Genomic DNA, 20,188 nt, shown 5'->3' with positions numbered 1-20,188 from the left:
CTCAAAATGTGAAGCTTCCTCGAGTTTTGACTCCGTGGCCGATCTGCCGATAGGCTTGGCTGATGTTTCTGCTCTCTGATTGGCTGATCTGAGACCATGCTCTACGACCCTGCGCCAAGGCCACGCCCACCGCTGGCTGGGGGAAAAAAATCAGGACAGCGGACCCTTTCAATGGGTCTGCGAGGCACTTATTAACCGCTAACGCTGATTGGTTAATACTGTGCTTTATGTATGTCGGGACCAAGGAGAAAGACGCTGGAGCCGTCATTCCAGATCAGGCAACCATGGCAAAGTACACAGGTCCAGGGATGTTTACGCAAGCTGTCCTTGGCGCTGGCAGTGGGTTTGACACGTCTTGCTGGTTGCAAAACAAAACATAGTCTACATCCGGAACAACACTTAAAAAAACCCCAAACATTCCGTTCCTTATGGATTCAGTGCTGCAACGTCTGTATTTTGAAACACGAATATATTTTGCAATTGCTGACGACGCCTGACTCGTCTAAGGGGCTTTGGGTAAAAGTGACTGTTAAACAAGAAAATTAAAAATAAAATGGGCAAAACAGTGGAAAACTTAAGAGTAGTTATCCTGGCGTTCGCTGTCTTGGACAGTGATTTTTCTCTCTCTCGATATGTTGGATGTATGCGTTTCCGTAGTTTTTTTTGTAGTTTGGATTTATGTGTTCTTGCAGTTTGGATGTGTTTTTGTCTTTGTGTTGCACTGCTGTGGGCTGGGGGAAAACAATATGTCGTTTCATTTCATGTGCGCAGGTGCATGGAATGAAATTACAAATAGATATTCCTGATTCCTGATATTAACAGATGACAATAACACCCTTGGTCCACCCCATAAACAGGTATTACACCGTAATCCATGGGGATTATCCAATCCTAAATGGGGAATTGGCATTGGGCCGTAATATACCTGGTTGCAGCCCGCAGAACATGGCGGTGTTCAATGTCGAACGTTCAGCAACCCCATCCACTGTTTGATTTGATTGGTTTAACTGTTAAATTTGGGCGGGGTTGAACATCAATTTGGGCGGGGTTAAACATCGATTTTATTGGTTTGGATTTGTGTTTGGGCGGGATTCCACAGGGATGGGGACGGCTGGTAATGGCCGCAACCTGCGAGAAGGCGGAGTTGGACGTGCAGCTCCGTCCACCGATCCCAACCTCGCCCACAATAGATCAAATATTGTGGGCGGGGCTGGATATATGGGCGGGGCTGGACCTGTGGGATTGGTCGTCCAGCTACGCCTTCCCGCAGGCTGCAGCGGTACTACTTGGTTGAACCCCGCCCTGGTCTGCAGGCTGCAGCCAGGTAATCTATGACCGACGAAATGTATGACTGTAGAGGTCGCTGTTGCACATTTTCTGCAGGTATATTGTCGAGCACGGGCATGAAGTCGCTCACCTGCGGAAACATGCACGAGTTTAAAAGATAGACTGAATAAACTGCTAATGGACACTGTATCGTCATCGCTCACTGTCCAAGTATTCAAACACTGATTGTTATTGTTTATTATAGGGGAAGGAGCAATAAAGGGGGATCTGTCTTCTCGTTACGAGCCCCTCTGATTGCTCAAACTGTGGTTATGTTTTTGTTATAATGCCCACATTATGTAAAGAAATAATACTTAACATTTTTTTTCAAATTAAGTTTTATAAGCAACCGTTTACTGTAGTTTAGGAAATAAACTATGAACTAACATTTTCTAGAAATGTGTTTATTTGTGCATACATGTATATGGGGGACATTTGCATTTGCTAAACTTAAGGTTATTTTGGAATAGGCCTACATAGTCTGTTTCTAAAGGCCACCATTTCTGACAGAAGCTGTCAGAATATGTGACCACACTGTACCTGCACAATAAATGAGTCAAACACTAGCCAAATGCTTTCAGGTGGTTTGCCATCCTCTGACCTTTATTTGGACAAACGTATTCATGTCTTGTCTGGGATCATCAGAGAGCCAGCAATGCACAAGTCACCATTTCAGACAGCAGACCAACCAAACATATTAAACTTCATCGTCATTAACATTACGCCCTGATACATAGAAAATTACACAAATATAGAGAACTAAAATATCACTTAAAACAAAAACTAAAAACACAAAATGAAGAAAGAATGTATACATATACACTACCGTTCAAAAGTTTGGGATCACCCAAACAATTTTGTGTTTTCCATGAAAAGTCACACTTATTCACCACCATATGTTGTGAAATGAATAGAAAATAGAGTCAAGACATTGACAAGGTTAGAAATAATGATTTGTATTTGAAATAAGATTTTTTTTACATCAAACTTTGCTTTCGTCAAAGAATCCTCCATTTGCAGCAATTACAGCATTGCAGACCTTTGGCATTCTAGCTGTTAATTTGTTGAGGTAATCTGGAGAAATTGCACCCCACGCTTCCAGAAGCAGCTCCCACAAGTTGGATTGGTTGGATGGGCACTTCTTTGAGCAGATTGAGTTTCTGGAGCATCACATTTGTGGGGTCAATTAAACGCTCAAAATGGCCAGAAAAAGAGAACTTTCATCTGAAACTCGACAGTCTATTCTTGTTCTTAGAAATGAAGGCTATTCCATGCGAGAAATTGCTAAGAAATTGAAGATTTCCTACACCGGTGTGTACTACTCCCTTCAGAGGACAGCACAAACAGGCTCTAACCAGAGTAGAAAAAGAAGTGGGAGGCCGCGTTGCACAACTGAGCAAGAAGATAAGTACATTAGAGTCTCTAGTTTGAGAAACAGACGCCTCACAGGTCCCCAACTGGCATCTTCATTAAATAGTACCTGTTAGAGCCTGTTTGTGCTGTCCTCTGAAGGGAGTAGTACACACCGGTGTAGGAAATCTTCAATTTCTTAGCAATTTCTCGCATGGAATAGCCTTCATTTCTAAGAACAAGAATAGACTGTCGAGTTTCAGATGAAAGTTCTCTTTTTCTGGCCATTTTGAGCGTTTAATTGACCCCACAAATGTGATGCTCCAGAAACTCAATCTGCTCAAAGAAGTGCCCATCCAACCAATCCAACTTGTGGGAGCTGCTTCTGGAAGCGTGGGGTGCAATTTCTCCAGATTACCTCAACAAATTAACAGCTAGAATGCCAAAGGTCTGCAATGCTGTAATTGCTGCAAATGGAGGATTCTTTAACGAAAGCAAAGTTTGATGTAAAAAAAATCTTATTTCAAATAAAAATCATTATTTCTAACCTTGTCAATGTCTTGACTCTATTTTCTATTCATTTCACAACATATGGTGGTGAATAAGTGTGACTTTTCATGGAAAACACGAAATTGTTTGGGTGATCCCAAACTTTTGAACGGTAGTGTACAAATAACATTTATGTCTACAAATCAACCAAAACAGGATCACTCTTCTATTTCAATATTATCCAATAAAACCCTAAAATGATCCAGTGACACAAACTACCTACTTTTCTTGATGCTCAGCGATGCATTTGTGAGCTTGTCTGATCCTGTGTGTGCCATCTTTCTCTCGTTTTTTTTTTGTGTTGTTGCAGATTTGCAGAAGTTATGTGACAAATGGCCAACGCCTTGGCCGCCGGCCTGACTGTCTTGCTCTTATCACCCACCTCATTAGAAAAAGGTCAGAGGACGGCAAATCACCAAAAAGCATTTGGTTAGTGTTTGACTCATTTATTGTGCAGGTACAGTCAGGGCTGCCCATGGGGGGGGGGCTTTCTGGAGCCCAGCCACTGGGGGGCCCATGGAGGACAGCAATAATCATGTTCATGCTAAATATAAGCAAGGATAATGGCTGTACTTGCCATTGTGTGAACTGGTTAAACAGATGGTCTTTAACGACATTATAAATGACGTTATATCCAGTGAGACAAAGAAGATGGCTGTATAAGAGGCAACACTGAGGCCATAAGGTAAGAAATTGCATTTTCTACCAAGAAATGTGTGGTGTCATTTTTTTTTCGGGGGGGGGGGCATTCACTGGACGTTTTCAGGGGCCCAGACATTTCTGTGCGCAGGCATGGGTACAGTGTGGTCATATTCGGACGACTGCTGTCAGAAACGGTGACCTTTAGGAGACTATGTAGGCCTATTCCAAAAGAAATGTAATATTAGATAATGCAAATGTCACTTATATGTATGCATGCACAAATAAACACATTTTTAGAAAATGTTAGTTTATAGTTTATTTCATAAACTGCAATTGTTTCTAGAACTTAATTTGAAAAAAATATTTTAAGTTTTATATTACCTAATGTGGGAATTATGACAAACATAACAGTTTGAGCAATCACAGAGGGGCTCGTAACAAGAAGAAAGATTCCCCCGTTATTAAACGTGTATTCTAAATTGATTTGATTAGCATTTTACAGAAACATACTATGGTTGGGGTGTCTAGTATGATCCACCACCGTTGCAACGTTTATAATAGTCTACTCAGTCTACGTTTAAAGCTCGTGCATGTTTCTGCACGTGAACAACTTCATGCCCGTTCTCGCCAACGTACCTGCAGAAAATGTGCAACAGCGACCCCTGCAGTGACATTTCGGTGGTCACAGATTACGGTGAAGTGATGAGTATAATAATTACGTGTAATGATAATTCTAGATTGAAAAAGCTGCACTTAGAAATTCAGTGACTTGTTGGGGACTGGTCAATCAGGACCCGTATACTGTCTCCTTGTATTCCCTGTACAAACCTGACAGTCTGGTAATTGCCAGATGAACTTCTTTTTTTAAAAATCTAGAAATCGCACCATTTCGATGTGCCAGACTCTTGTGCAACGGCAAGTTACCTCTGGAACTGATAAACCCGCTAGGCAACTAGGTCACCGCAAACCTTGAAGAGAAAAGGCGTTTAATAGATGACGCTTTTGTGTCATACATCTAGGTTATGCTTGTTTGCTTAGTTCCCAAACTCATAGGAAGTCGTATAGTAGCTGCATATCAGTATGCGTTCTTAAAATTATGAGCGGTTGGACACGAAGGAAGGTGAAAAGGACTTGTGCCGATCAGACAGAGGGACCGTGCTGGGAAGGAGCTGGAAAGTTCTTAAAATGATCTGAGCAGCGCTGATGGGCCACCTGCTGGTTCACATGTGCAACTACAACTGATCTGGTGACTAGAAACTGGTCTGAGAAAAAAAGGTCATGTTGACTACGCTCATAATCGGCATGCAAAGCAGAAACCTAAAAGTGCATGTGCCTACATACCTCTGTAAATGATAGTCATTCTAACACACTTTCAAATAAATAACATTAGCCCATATGCTACTATGACAAGACTACATACCACACGACTTTGAAGCAAAGCGTAACATTTTATTAAGTGTACAACTAAAAGTACATGTGCCTACATACCTCTACAAATGACAGTCATTCTAATACACTTTCAGATGAATAACATTAGCCCATATACTACTATGACAAGACTACATACCACACGACTTTGAAGCAAAGCGTAACATTTTATTAAGTGTACAAAACAAGTGCAAAAATAGTGATTCATAAGAGCTACATAAGCAGGACTCATTCAAAAAAACCCAAAAAAAACCGACAGTCAGAGCAGGGAACAAAGTAGGATTCAGGGAATATTGATATTTAAATCCTCATGTTAGTGTAAAATTGTTAATTTTGTTGCACCCCCGGTTTTACAGCCGTGATAACCTCTTCAATTGAATGAAATCAGACTTCCTTTGATGATCATAGCTTGAACTCCTCAAACCAACCTCAAAAATGTCAAAACAGCCATTTTATGCCCCTCTACCTCCTCCAGCCCCCACAACACAAAGGCCTTCCACCACAGGGTTTGTGGGCTACAACCCTCACAGCCATCTGGCCTACAATAATGTCTGCTGGGAAGGAGCTCCGGAGGCTCCAGCAGGAACTCCTTGGGCATCACCATCCCAAAGCCCCCATAAACCTCCAGACAAGCTCCTGATGCCTTACATAAAGTACAGCCGGAAGGTTTGGGACCAGGTGAAGGCATCTAACCCAGGACTGAAGCTGTGGGAGATTGGAAAGATCACTGGAGGAATGTGGAGGGAGTTGACTGCTGAGGAGAAGCAGGACTACCTGAATGAATATGAGGCTGAGAAGGTGAGCAACTGGGATTGTGCTTGATTCTTGGGTTTACTTGGATCCGAATTAGCTTTCTCAAGGCAACAGCTTTTCCCCTGCAAAGGCTAGAAATATATCTATATCTTAACCTCTTGTGATTTAAAAATCGCTTAGTCATTAGTATCTACATAGGTGTGACTTCTGTACTTATATATGTTTTTTTTTATTTGTGCCCTAAAGTGCTCCCCGTAAAGACATGATGCAAACTAGTTTTTTTTTTAAAAATGGTCTAATTCTAGCTGAAGCTTTTTGGGTAGAACAATCCAATGTGCTCACCTGGTCATGGAAGCCAATTTCAGCTCAGAACATTGGTTTTTATGGATACTGTCTTATATAAGTTGACCTTTTTTTTTATGACCTCTGCACTCCAAAAGAACAAAGGCTGTGAGTGGTTGACATGCAAGAATAAAGTTGTGGGTGTTGTATTAAAAAAAAGAAAAAAAAAGACAGTCAAAGTGTATGCAAGTTTAAAATTGAGAAACAATAGGTTTTACAGACCGGGTGATAGGGATCAATAGCGCAGTCTTGCGCAGTAGAAAAGGATTGCAAAAAGTGATTTGAATTCACAGCATTTGATCAATACTAAGTGCAAACTAATGTAACAAATGCCAAATTCATTAGCATTCTCCCTTTTTCACAATGCAAATATTCTTTAAGGAAGGACCTCTACAAATGACATTCATTCTAATACACTTCCAGATGAATAACATTAGACCATATACTACTATGACAATTTCCTAAGATACACATATACACACACACACTTGCACAGAAATGACAGCTGCCTATCAACTCCCTACTTAACCCCAGAAAACTGTCAAATTGAAGCCCATTGAAGAGGCTAAGCTATTTATGATTAGATGAGAAAAATGTATGAACTATGATAAAGCCGATATACTGTTAAACCTGGGATGCATGCAATGAAAATACCTAGTGCATTATTCACGCTCCTGAACACTGACATTTATGGAGGAGGAAATCTAATAGTTCCAGACAAAAATTGAGGTGCGGGAAGCTGTACTACCTTTGTCAAATCCTGCATCTAATGGCACCCCTTCTAGGTAAATAGCAAGGTACTGTAACTCTGGCACTGATATGCATAACAAGATATTGAAAAGCTTGATCTAAATGGAATCAAGGCATCTTGGGTTGTGGTGCAAATCAACAGGAAAAAGGCACACAGCTTGTGAATTTAGGGTGGTCATATCAGAAACCCTAAACATAGCACAAACACACAAACCTTCCACAGAGTAAACCTAAAATTATTACACCAGTCATCCCCAGCTACACATCCCACCTTTACCCTTTACAGTATGGTGCACTTTGGCTTCTTTTTCTTCTCAGCCTCTTTTTTGGTCTGGTCAACCTTCTTGGGCCCATAGAAACTGGAGAAGCAGGCGTTGACAGAGATGGGCTCTCTCAGGCTCAGCAGCCACCTTCCGCTACCGTAATAGGATAGGGATCCCAGCTCCATCTCCTCCAACACCTCCCCCTGCTGCTCCAAAGCCAGGATATCAAGCAGATCCAGCCCTGTCTGAACTGGCTCGACGCCCTCGGCACAGCCCAGAGTGATGTGGGCACGGCTGCCTGGAGGCAGAGAGGCGGCTTTGGGGATGGCAGCCTCTGCCTCCTTCTCAGCATCAGCAGGCCACAGCACAAGCTGCTCCTCAGAGAGTGAAACTCTGGCGCCAACGGTACGAGGTGTGACAAAGAGAGCAGTCAGAGACAGCTCGAACACAGAGCTATAAAGTTCTTTAACAGCCTGCAGAGTGAGGAAGAAAAGAACAATTAGGAAACATTGCAAGGTTTAAAGATGATTTGATTGAAAGATTAAGATGACTTAAAAATGTTCCTTATACAATTTAGAAAATGCTAAAGTTAATGCAAAAAAAATTCAGTGATGCACAAGTTGAGCCTTAAGATTAATTTAACCGTCAATCCTTATATGTATTTAGGAGTTTCTTACCGATATCTCTGCATACTCCTTGGCTCCCTCTGCCTTGCCATAGTCACAAAATTTGGTGGTGCAATGGAGGCTTCCTTTTGCCTGGAAATATTGCTCTAGATCCACCTCCTTCTCAGTTTCCCCTGTGACTGCAGAAACAGCAAAATCAATTGTATGAGTCAGAATAAAAGAAAGTCTTCTCGACAATTCAAAATCAATCATTAAATACATAAATTAAATTAAATTATAATAATATACATAATATAATCCATCCATCCCTTATCTGAACCGCTTATATAATATAATATAATAAAATATATAAAGAAACAGATTTATAAAATACTCACAATCAGTCAAGTGTTTCTTGAAGGCATCCAAAGTGTCCAATGTTTTCAGGAAGTCCATAGATGTGCACCGGACCTTTTCCTGGACTGTGGGAAAAAGAAACCAACCAAAGTAAAGAGGAAGGGATGTCTCCTCAAACGGATCCTTCATGGCTTGGATTTGGGACTCCTTCAGTCCTCGTCCAGTCCTGTTGGCTAGCTGTGACAGATCTCTGCTCCACTCTGTGTGAGGTTCCAGGAAAATGGCCACCAGCCGCTGCTGCTCAGCAATCTCCCCCAGACAGGCCAGACGTTCCTGGGTGTGGTTGGTGTCATCAACCACTATTAGCAAGGAGGATGCCGTTCCTGCACTGCAACAGTCCACCACAGCCTTGTCCAGAGCTTTGTATCCATCTGCAGATGCTTCTGGATTCTCAGGTTTTACACCATACTCGTCTGCACTGAAGACCGAGGAAAGGTCCTGGTAGCTTTCAGCGATGGCCTGTGCCAGGATGGTTTTCCCACTGCCTGGCAGACCCCTAAGCACTACAAGGGTACGAGAGGCTCGCAGGGCAGCTTTTGTCTGCTCCTGTTCCAGTAGGGGAAAGGACAGGGTACCTGGAGCAGGGATTTTCTCTGGCTCTTTTTGAACTTCTCCTTCTTTTGGCCCAGATGCACCCTCTCTCTCTTCTTCTGCTTTCATAGTACCAGCATCTACTGACTTCTCAGGTTCGACTTTCCCCGCGTCTGCAGCTTTTATGTTTAAAGCCCCTGGTGACTTTATCTCAGCCTCCATTGGCTTTTCTGCACCCAATTCTTCCTCCAACTCTGTCGGTGCCTTCTTTCCAACTCCTGCTGGTTCAGTCTCTGCTAGTTTTTTTTCTTCCATCTCCTTCGTAGGTTGTGAAGGCATTTCTTTTTCTTCCACAACTTTGTCAGCTTCTTCTGGCTGAGTATCCATAACAGCCTCTGCTTTAATCTCAACTTTTTCTGGTACTCTATCTGCTTGGTTGGGCTGTTCTTCATCCAACAGCTCTGGTAGCTTGTCTGGATCAGGTAACGTTGGCTCTGGTAGTTCAGCTTCTGGGGCTGATTCTACCAATTTCTCTGGCTCTGGTTCAGAGGGACTCTCTGCCAGAGGCTCATGCAAAGGCACATGTTCTGGGCTGTTCTCTGGCTCTGGCTGCTGCTGTTCAAGCAGGATGTTTTCTGGTTCTGTGTTCAAAGCTGTAGCTGGGTCAGAGACCTTTTCTGTTGATCCACCCATTTGTGGTTGCTCTGTTGCAGCAGGCAGTTTTTCAGTTTCCTTGGACTCCTGTGCCTTCTCAAGAGACTCATCTGGTAGTTCATTTTGTTCAGGCAAGTCCATGGTTGTCATTTTTGGTTTTTCTTCAGAAGGCTTTACAGATCCTGTCACAATTTCTGGCGAGTCATCCTTGTCATTCATGAACAATAGCTCTGCATCATGGCCATTCACTGCCAACTGCTCAGTTTCTTCAACTGTAGCTGAGGATTTCTCGGGCTCTGTAGACTTCTCTGAAGTCTCCAAATTTGACACAACCACTTTTTCCACTGAACTCTCTGACTGCTGTTGAGTTTCTGACACAACATCTAAAACTTCGCCAGTCTTCTCAGTATCCATGTCTGGGTGTCTTTCAGACTGTACACGCCACTGTGTACCTAAAATTCATTAAAGATTTAAAAAAAAGATTTAAACTATGAATCATATCTCATCCAAGTTCATGAACTATGAGCCAATATCAAACTAATTTGCTATCATATGTAAAGCTAAAATGTTGGCAAAACAGTGGAGGGTTTGTTCACATACACAATGTCTCAAAAACCATGTAACATGCAAAAATAAATACTTTGCATGTCAAGAGATTTTAGAGAAATGTTAACTTTTGTAAATAGTCAAACTAAAATGATGGATAAGCAGGTAGTCATTTGGACATATTATACTTAAATGTAGTCATTTAAAAATATAGTTCGGTAATATGCTCTGTCAATTAATCTAAGAATCAATGTTTTAATGAAACGTGCAACCCATTATATCAAAACATTTCCCTTTGACATAGTTCTTCAAGTTTAGAAATGCTGCCTCTTGACTCTCAAAAAATATATGCCTATGTCAGCTGTGGAGAAACTGACAGTTGTTCAACTAGTTTTGGGGTAAAACCTCTGAAACGGTGTCTTATGATCATTTGCCCTCCCAACCTCATACTGCTTGGTAGGATCTCTTCAACAGCATAGCTCCTTAAAGTTAATTTTACCACTGAACTACTCCACAAATTACAGCATCATGCTGGAAGGATAAAAGACGTTTAGCTAAGATACGAACGCTGAAGGCTGGTTTGACAGTAGATGCATAAATGGTTAGTAAATGTTGACTTTCACATATCAAACAGATTATGTTCCTGAGGATACCTAAATTGTACCCCACATTTTCAGGTCCATGCCCTACTGGCAACACAGACTGAAATAAACTGGTAGGAGGTCAGACTATATTTTAATGAGAAAATGCTTTTTGAATAGCTACAGTAGGCCTACATGTTTATTCAGAGAGTAAAGCAGATGGGTTGGGTTTCATATCCTCTGAATGCAGTGACAGGACGTTAATCCCCCGAGCCACCAATATACGTATACCGACTACCTAATATGTATTGGCAAACACTAGATTTCTATAGAACTGTAGTTGGAAGGGCGGATGCCAACCCCAGCAACCCGGGAGATGCTGGTCAAATGAAGGTTCTGCATTGCAGGGGGCTAAGCATATTATTTTGGAGTGAGGAGCCTACTGAAAATACAATTCTTTACCTAAACCTTGAAAAGCATGTGCGGCATGCACAAAAACTACCGGAACAGAAAATCTGTGAATGTTTCATCATGTCCCCACTCATCATTACTGCACTGGTGGTTCTTTGAACCAACCTAAAATGTTCATTATTTCTATCACACATTATTTCTACCACAATGCCAGGTCAATGACGAATACAGACAAATGCTGTGGAATCTCTGGTACACACGTACACCAAAAAGCATGACGAACACAAACCCGGGCCAAACGTTAAAATCCCGTGCGCGGAAACCAACTGAGCCAGGCCTCCTAGCCAGTATTGGGAGGCTAAAAAGCAGAACCATATATACCACGGCATAGTGTAAACAGGCAGGTCTTATCAAGCAGGAAAAGATGGCGTAACCATATCACGACTTGAATGCTTACCACATGGCCTTTGAGCTGGCCCAGACGGCTTCAGATTTATTGCTGTGCTGATATGACAGTTGTGAAACTGCACCGTCCTTTATGGGTTAAAACAGAAAGCACACTTCCTCAACAACATCTGGCGAAAACGCCAGCAAGATTTAGTCGCGTCAAATGTATAAGGACCAAAAAATAAAAGCAAAAACGTGGGACGCCAAACGCATAAATGAAATGAGATTTTTTTTTAAAAATATTTGACTCCTTTCTAGTAAAACATGACATCATTTTTGGCGATGCATGTTAGAAAAGAACAACAGCTGCGCTTCTAATTGATATGGCGCAGGAGAACACGGTTATCTTACGGTCGGTGCAAGTTTCACCCCTGTCATTTAACAAAGAAAACTCAAACCTGGGACATAAAATATAAAGTGTTTGACACGCTTGGCTAGCAATATCTAAGTAAGGGTTGTAACGCTAACGCCTGGCTTTATCAAACAGGGCAGTTTGACACAGGTACGTACAACATTAAGAAATGTGGCCGGGGAGTGGCATGCCATGCACCCAACCACACCAGACAAAAGACACTCCGCCGTGGCAGTCTTCTAAAAACATCCAGCTCAATACACCACGTCTACCGAAATCCGCCCGCATACTGAGCCTAAACAAACCACTGTATTTAACAGGGGCGATGGTACCGACTACTAACTTCTATTGGAAGTTAGCCTGCAAAAGGTTAACGGGTTTTTTTGTTGTTGTATTTTTTTTTTTTAGCTGACGGGCTTTTGTTTTGGAAAAATGACGGCTTACCAAAGCGGTCCTGAAACCTAGTCGGCGGGAGTCGCTGACCACACGAAGCTCACACTGAACAATGACAGCGGGGCATGAGCACGCACCCCGGCCCTCGAGACACCAACCGGAAACTACTAGGCAAGCGCAAGAGGGCGGGGTCATGGATACGCCCCTGAGTCTTGGAAGATGAGACAGATACACACACAAGCAGACAGACGGGCAGATAGCTAGACAGACGGACAGGTAGACAGATAGACAGACAGACAGACAGACAGACAGACCGATGGACGGACAGATAGATAGACAGACAGACAGACAGACAGACAGACAGACGGGGGAGAGGGTGGGTGGGGGATTAAGAGCTCATCCCATTCCAAGCAGTTGTCTGGACCAAGCCGTGGTGCAGTGGTAGAGAAAACATTGAGATTGGGATTCCAGTTAAGATCTTAAACATATATATATATATGTGTGTGTGTGTGTGTGTGTGTGTGTGTGTGTGTGTGTGTGTGTGTGTGTGTGTGTGTGTGTGTGTGTGTGTGTGTGTGTGTGTCAATAGTATTAAAATGAATAAGTTGTCGCAATAAAAATTGGGAACTACATTTAAAAAACGATTTTGACAAGACGGACAAAAACAATCAAACCTTCATGAATGACAACTCTAAAGTCGCGAGAGACCCATAGACATGGCAACCATGTCTATGGGTACACCATAATGCAGTGTACAACTCAACCAGGGCTTTCAGAGAAACTCAGGCACGCCCAGACGATTAAAGAGACTCAAAAGCAACTGCATCAAACAATGGAATGAAACAACTCGGACAAAAAAAACAAAAAAAAAAGATTCTCAAATATATTTTGCCTACATATTTGATAATTAGAAGCCTAATGGAATGAGTACCATTTCAGCCTAATTCAACAGATTAATTTATAACTAATGTCGCAAACTCAATAAAGTTTTTAAGTTTACAATACAGACAATAATGTGGTACAGAATAGATCTTCCTATTCTTGCTTGTATGAGAGTCAGAATGTGAGTCTTGTAGCACACCTAAAAACAAATCATGGGTAATCATTTGTCATATTTAATATGAAACCGCTCAGGTGTGTCAAGGATGTCCTCAGACCCCAAAAATGTCCCCATTATCTATTATAGTACTTTGGTCTCCAATGTCATGAACTAAAACAGGGCTGGCAGCTGCTTGTGAATTATAACATATTACCAGTAATATAACAGAAGAGGAACATAAGGAAGTTGCCATTTAAAAAATAAAGCCCTGATAGGGAACTGCAAGAACTCCAAAGTTGACAGCTTGTAATGCATATATGTCAAGGTCTGTGTAGATCTCATAACCAGTCTGTTTTGTTCCAAAAGCTCAATTCCAGAAATGTTTTTAGACTAAAAAAAAATCACTGAGATACTTCATGTTCGAGAAATTCTGATGCTTAACATTAAAGCGATTCCATGAAAAAGTAAGATTGAATACTCGTTTGTAGAGCGAATCCTTGTGTCCGTTTCCCCACATCATTAACTATAACTGAAAATGGTTGGCTTCGAGGACTTTAGGCCTGAGCAGTAGGAGGGAGGATAATAACCATGTCTGTGAGCAGGGACAAATTACACATGGAAAATATGATGCAGTCTAAACTTTCACCCTTTCAGAGAAGCAAATGACTGTCTCGCAACATTTATTGTGATGCCAAGCTCGCCTGGACCATGTCAAGTTCATCAATCAGCAGTCTTCACTGTGGTTCCATGAATGATTTGAATTTAAACTAAGAACCAAATTGAGTACTTAAAACTCCACATAAAAGTAAATATATGAAAAACACATCTCTTTCTCTGTGTTTCAGAGATATGATTGGGACAGGAGGCAGGCACCAAGTCTCACTGAACAAAGGATGTCTTGCATACTTTTAACCATAAAAAGTGAGCAAAAAAAAAAAAAAACCCATCGGACACCAAAAGTATTACTTAACATCTAGCTGTCGTATTAACAAAGTTATACAACATCTAATCATGTTTCACAAACATTCCAATATTGATGTTCAATCTGACTTTTTTTTTTTATTTCTCCTGCTTTTGTACAATCATTTCATACACTTAAAACAGGTGCCATATCCTCTGAGTAGGACATCATGGATGTGCTATTTAGCAGTTAGATGTGGATTTGGTCATGAGGTTTTTTGAACCCATTTTTGTAGACTCAAGATTCAAAGAACTCTATATGATGTGCAATATTTGCAATACTTTATTTCTTTGTAATGATCTCTTAACATTCCTTGGATGATTTTTGCTGTTTGTAGCACTCTGAGGTACAACTGGCCTTGACTTAAAAGATTCTTATTGGATGATTTTTGCTGTTTGTAGCACTCTGAGGTACAACCGACCTTGATTTGAAAGATTCTTATTGTGTTGAATGCTGCAAGGTGGTGACAGGGGAGACCATAGCTAGGCAGCATCGGATGGTGGTCTGAAGGATGATTTTGGCGATCAAGAAGAGGAAGCGAGTGAAGGCAGAGCCAAAGATCAAATGGTGGAAGTTGAAGAAGGAAGATTGTTGTGTGGAGTTCAGGGAGGAGTTAAGACAGGCATTGGGTGGTAGTGAAGAGTTGCTGGATGGTTGGGCAAGCACTGCAGAAATAGTGAGGAAGACAGCTAGGAAGGTACTTGGTGTGTCATCAGGACAGAGGAAGGAAGACAAGGAGACTTGTTGGTGGAATGAGGAAGTACAGCAAAGTATACAGAGGAAGAGGTTGGCAAAGAAGAAGTGAGGTAGTTAGAGAGATGAAGAAAGTAGACAGGAGTATAAGGAGATGCAGTGTAAAGCGAAGAGAGAGGTGGAAAAGACAGAGGAAAAGGCGTATGGTGAGTTGTATGAGAGGTTAGACACTAAGGAAGGAGAAAAGGACTTGTACTGATTGGCTAGACAGAGGGACTGAGCTGGGAAGGATGTGCAGCAGGTTAGGGTGATCAAGGATATAGATGGAAATGTGCTGACAAGCGAGGAATTTGCTGAGAAGGTGGAAGGAGGGGCTGATGAATGAAGAAAATGAGAGAGAGAGAAGGTTGGATGACGTGGGGATAGTGAATCAGGAAGTGCGATGGATTAGCATTGAGGAAGTGAGGGCATCTATGAAGAGGATGAAGAGTGGAAAGGCAATTGGTCCTGATGACATACCTGTGGAGGCCTGGAGATGTTTAGGAGAGATGGCAGTGGAGTTTTTACCAAGATTGTTTTACCTAGATTGTTATGATGGAAGTATGGACAATGGTGAGGTGTGTGATTGGAATGACAGATGGGTTCAAGGTGGAGGTGGGGTTACATCAAGGATCGGCTCTGAGCCCTTTCTTATTCGCAATGGTGATGGACAGGTTGACGGACAAGATCAGGCAGGAGTCTCCATGGACGATGATGTTTGCAGATGACATTGTGATCTGTAGCGAGAGTAGGGTGCAGGTCGAGGAGAGCCTGGAGAGGTGGAGGTATGCACTGAAGAGAAGAGGAATGAAAGTCAGTAGGAGCAAGATGGAATACCTATGCATGAATGGTAAGGATGCAAGGAGTGGAGGTGACGAAGGCATATGAGTTTAAATGCTTGGGGCCAACTGTCCAAAGTAACGGGGAGTGCAGAATAGAGTTGAAGAAGAGAGTGCAGGCAGGGTGGAGTGGGTGGAGTGGAGTGTCAGGATTGATTTGTGACTGAAGGGTACCAGCAAGAGTTAAAGGGAAGGTTTACAAGATGGTTGTGAGACCAGCTATGTTATATGGTTTGGAGACAGTGACACTGACGAAAAGACAGGATGCACAGCTGGAGGTGGTAGAGTTGAAGATGCTAAGATTTTCATTGGAAGTGATGAGGAAGGACAGGATCAGGAATGATTATATTAAAGAGATAGCTCAGGTTGGACGGTTTAGAGACAAAGAAAGAGAGGCAAGATTGAGATGGCTTGGACATGTGTGGAGGAGAGATGCTGGGTATATTGGGAGAAGGATGCTGAATATGGAGCTGCCAGGGAAGAGGAAAAAAGGAAGGCCAAAGAGGAGGTTTATGGATGTGGTGAGGGAGGACATGCAGGTGGCTGGTGTGACAGAGGAAGCTGCAGAGGACAGGAAGAAATGGAAACGGATGATCCACCGTGGTGACCCCTAATAGGAGCAGCCGAAAGTAGTAGTAGTTGTAGTTATTGTGTTGAATGCTGCCTTGCCACATGAAGAGCCTGAAAGAGGTCACAATTAGAGCTCACAGTGTGTAAGGGTTTCATAAAAGAACAAAAATGATTGATGAAACTTCAAATGAAAAAAAAACACAATAGATCGAGAGGAGACCTTCTGAATGGCATCTTTGGCAGAGTTGTCTCGAAGCACCTTGGCATGGTCCAAGGCCCTCTCAAAGTGGGTGACACTGGAGTTGAACTTACCAAGTTTCACTAAATTGAAAAGAGCAGAAAACTGGCTTTCAGAAAAAAAGGTGATTGTTCCATCCAATGAATTTCAATGTTTATTCAAAAGAACAAGATAATATATTCAGACGTTACTTTCCGACTGTGCCACTAAGACACTGGCATTTAGCTGCCATTTCTCATCTCCAATTTCATCTGCTGCATCAAGTGAACCACAGCCATAGTCTCGGGCTTCTGTATGACGTTCCAGCTCTAGGTAACATCGACCAATCTCATGGAACAGCCAGGTCTTCTCCAAACCACAGCGGACCAAGGGAATCTTTTCTTCCCAGCTGGACTCGGATAATGAGAGGAAGGGAAATGGGATGTTTACAAAGTTAGTATTTAACCAATATATTATTAGATAATTTTACCATGGCTATTGGAATACAACATTTTGGTTTTTTTATCCACCTACATCTCAGTAGCCTGTTCAAACTTTCCAATTCTGGCATAGACTCGGCCAATATTGTCCAGGGCCCGGGATTTTGCATCTGGAAGTTTGCTATTAATCAGAAAGAGCAGTACATTAATTGAGTCTTAAGAGTAATATAAGTAATTTAACATTACCTTGCAGTTTCATGAGTCTCCATAATACTCACCACTGTGCAGCCAACTCCAGGTCTTTTTGATGGTGGTCTCGTGCTTTATCCATTTCCCCCAGATCAATAAGGGCATTCCCTATGCAACTGTGTAGGTTGCCAAGCACCTCTTTCTTATTAGGGACCAGTTCTTCTGACCATCCCTCCACTGTCTTCATGACCTCTTTGGCTTTTTTCAGGCTACCGTCTGGGTTTCCAGCAGTCAAAGCTAAGGTGACATTTTTAGATCAGCACTGATCAGGGCTGAAAATCTCAAGCACCGAGGGATGAGTTTACACTGTGCCCTGTCTTACCTGCATCAATCTCCTCAAGGCTCTTAAGCACAAATCGAGTGGGGTCAGAGATCGAGCTCTGGCGGGTCTTGTTCCATTTCTGTTGCATAATCTTACGATCCCTTTCACGTGCATAGATAGGCTTCTGCTGGCGCCAGAGCTCAGTGCGAGTGTCAAGGTAGGTGATACAGTTTATGATGAGATCCTGCAGTTTCTCCCCACCCCGCATCTTTCCTTTTACCAAGTCTGGAAATCAATAGTTTAAAACACACTGCTTTCAATAGCCAACCAATAATAACAGCGATAAAATCAATAATTGGTCATAAGTGACACTAAAAATTTCAACTGAACAATACTGAGAAGAGGAGAAATTATTTGCTAAAATCTAAGGGGGAGTGCACTGACAGGAAACACACCTACAGAAACATACCCATCAAAGAACATAAAAAACGAACAAACACAAGGTAAGAATACAGTAATAAGTGGAGGCTGAGTGAATCAACACCCTACCTTCATCTTTTAGTAACTTTTCTAGATATTCTTTGTCACTGTAAAGTTCTCCCAGCAGCTGTTTGGTAGTCCTCTCACTCCTAGTAGTCTTTTGGTTCTGCTGCTTCAGCTCCCCCATCAGAGGGTGAATAACACTCACTGGCCGCCAATTTCTTACCTGTAAATCAATCAGAAACAAAATGAAGAAACATCAAAGACCACCTATAGTGGAAGACAGTATACAAGGATATTATTCCGTCTATTAGTGTAACTTAATATTTGGGGGAGTGATCCAGTGACCAGGGGTTTTCTGATGAAAATGCCTGGCATAAATGGATGTGCTGTACACGTCTACTCTTTACAAAAATCTTGCCATTTGAGCAAAGCATCAATTTCCTGACTATCCCGTGTTACCACTCGGTGGGCAAAGGAAATTGTGATATGCATCTACATAAGTGTTTTAATTGCATATGTTTTAATTGCATATGTAACACTCCTTTTCTATTTAACATTTGAAGTTGTGTATGTTGTCAACTTGTCTGGTTAAATAAAGGTTAGAAACTCTTGCAAAATTGCCTCACCTCCTCGCCCTTATTGAAGAATGATAGGTCTCCTTTATTTTCCAGTTTTACAGAGGAGGGACCTAAGATGGAAAAACACGTGCTTTAGGAGAGGTTTTGAAGTAGGCGGTATTTCCATTAGTGGAAATCCATGCTTTGACAATATTGTCAAAAAGTCAAGTTGCCTTACTGCCTACTGAGTTTTCAATAGCTTCCTGTACTTTCTGAATACCCAGTCTGAACTCTTGAAGCTCTGGACGCAGTTTGTGTCCTCTGTGGTAAAACACCAATGCAAATTCAAAGTCTCCCATGGTGAACAATGCCTCTGCCTTTTGGTACAACCCCTTGGAAATGAAGATGGAGAAAGCAATTGAAATCACTGGACTCTGGGTTTTCCAGCTAACAACTTCTCATCTGACATTAAATCTTGTGTTCCTGCTTTGTATATCTGTGATACATATTTTCACAACTTCTTGTTGTCTTCCCCCATCAAAGAAACATAAATGCTGCATGGTCTAGATGTAGTAAACGTTGCATTTCACCTTAAAAAAAGATTTGTCCTCTTTGAGGGAGGCTTCAGCATCTCTTAAAGCATTTTCAGTATCCCCCATCTTCAAATAACATTTGGATCGCGCAACGAGGCAGTTCTTATCATCCGGTTGAAGAGTCAGTGCCTAAACAGAGGGCAACAGGAAGTCATTCTCACATTATTTTCACCTTTGCAAATGGCAACCCACGTCAACACTACAGCTGCAAACGCAACGTGTCTTTAGCTGTCAGAGAAGACAGAGGTGAGGTTTGCGGGCTGCCCTAAGAAATAAATACGCTTTGATCGTTGCATTAGGCACCACTGTCAGTTATGCAGGCAAGACCCGTCACAGCGTGTTAGGACACCTCGGTGTGATAATGCACTTTAAATAAACTCTTGACTTGACTTGACAGCTTGTTAGGCCAGTGGACCGCAGCCTAGTTCATACACCCTCTGAGTTGAGCTCAGTTTGTTTTTTAGCCTGAGTCAAACTTCAGGAAAATGACTTGGAAGACAAACAAATGTTTCAGTAACATGTTCACCCCCCCCCCCCCTAGTTCGCGTTGTTAGCTAGCCCACCTCTTAAACTGGCTTTGTCAGCCAGGCTGTAGCCTCCGTTGTACTTACAGTGGAATAGCTTTCAATCGCCTTCTTATACAGCCCTTCATGGTACAACTGGTACCCCTCGGCCATGTAAGTGGGGAAAGTGCTTTTGGGTCCTTGGTCTGCCTCTATATCTGACATATTTTAGAGTGTTGGGGTCACTTCCCTCTTCGGTGCAGCGTTAGTTAACTTTTAAGGTTACGTCGGACCCGTCCGGAGCGTCCCGTCCGTCCGTTCGTATCCTAGCAACGGCGGTCCCCACCGTCAACTGCACAAACCCCGCCCCCGTCCGATTCGAGAGACATGCTAGCAGCAAGGC

At 42.3% G+C, this 20,188-nt stretch overlaps 2 protein-coding genes across 2 annotated transcripts; both read right to left on the bottom strand.

Moving 5' to 3' along the window:
- Positions 1-5,295: 5,295 nt before the first annotated feature.
- On the bottom strand, positions 5,296-12,490 carry cnp (2',3'-cyclic nucleotide 3' phosphodiesterase). The gene is made up of 4 exons (XM_056287566.1): positions 12,392-12,490; positions 8,407-10,062; positions 8,081-8,208; positions 5,296-7,876 (listed from the first exon to the last, which is right to left on the bottom strand). The coding sequence occupies exons 2-4, from the start codon at positions 10,022-10,024 to the stop codon at positions 7,421-7,423; spliced, it is 2,202 nt and encodes a 733-aa protein (XP_056143541.1). The 5' UTR covers positions 10,025-10,062; positions 12,392-12,490; the 3' UTR covers positions 5,296-7,420.
- Positions 12,491-16,556: 4,066 nt separating this feature from the next.
- On the bottom strand, positions 16,557-20,010 carry odad4 (outer dynein arm docking complex subunit 4). Its single transcript, XM_056288385.1, has 11 exons — positions 19,894-20,010; positions 19,280-19,411; positions 18,928-19,081; positions 18,759-18,820; positions 18,199-18,355; positions 17,710-17,934; positions 17,417-17,624; positions 17,233-17,319; positions 16,911-17,107; positions 16,702-16,802; positions 16,557-16,592 (listed from the first exon to the last, which is right to left on the bottom strand). Exons 1-11 carry the CDS (start codon positions 20,008-20,010, stop codon positions 16,557-16,559), a joined length of 1,476 nt encoding a protein of 491 aa, XP_056144360.1.
- Positions 20,011-20,188: the final 178 nt, after the last annotated feature.

This window comes from Lampris incognitus, chromosome 10, assembly GCF_029633865.1.
Source record: "Lampris incognitus isolate fLamInc1 chromosome 10, fLamInc1.hap2, whole genome shotgun sequence".
Taxonomy (NCBI): Eukaryota; Metazoa; Chordata; class Actinopteri; order Lampriformes; family Lampridae; genus Lampris; species Lampris incognitus.
Note: the sequence above shows the minus strand (reverse complement) of the source record. Positions and strands in the feature narration are given on the sequence as shown.

Bases quoted from the DNA above. Each gene is read 5' to 3' on its own strand.
- cnp (XM_056287566.1), bottom strand. From the start codon at position 10,024: ATGGATACTGAGAAGACTGGCGAAGTTTTAGATGTTGTGTCAGAAACT. The intron at 8,209-8,406 runs GTGAGTATTTTA...CTGTTTCTGCAG, and splicing joins CAAGAAACACTTGACTGATT to TCACAGGGGAAACTGAGAAG. The intron at 7,877-8,080 runs GTAAGAAACTCC...CTCACTCTGCAG, and splicing joins AGGAGTATGCAGAGATATCG to GCTGTTAAAGAACTTTATAG.
- odad4 (XM_056288385.1), bottom strand. From the start codon at position 20,010: ATGTCAGATATAGAGGCAGACCAAGGACCCAAAAGCACTTTCCCCACT. The intron at 19,082-19,279 runs GTGAAATGCAAC...TTCATTTCCAAG, and splicing joins AGGACAAATCTTTTTTTAAG to GGGTTGTACCAAAAGGCAGA. The intron at 16,593-16,701 runs GTCTCCTCTCGA...GACCTCTTTCAG, and splicing joins CCAAAGATGCCATTCAGAAG to GCTCTTCATGTGGCAAGGCA.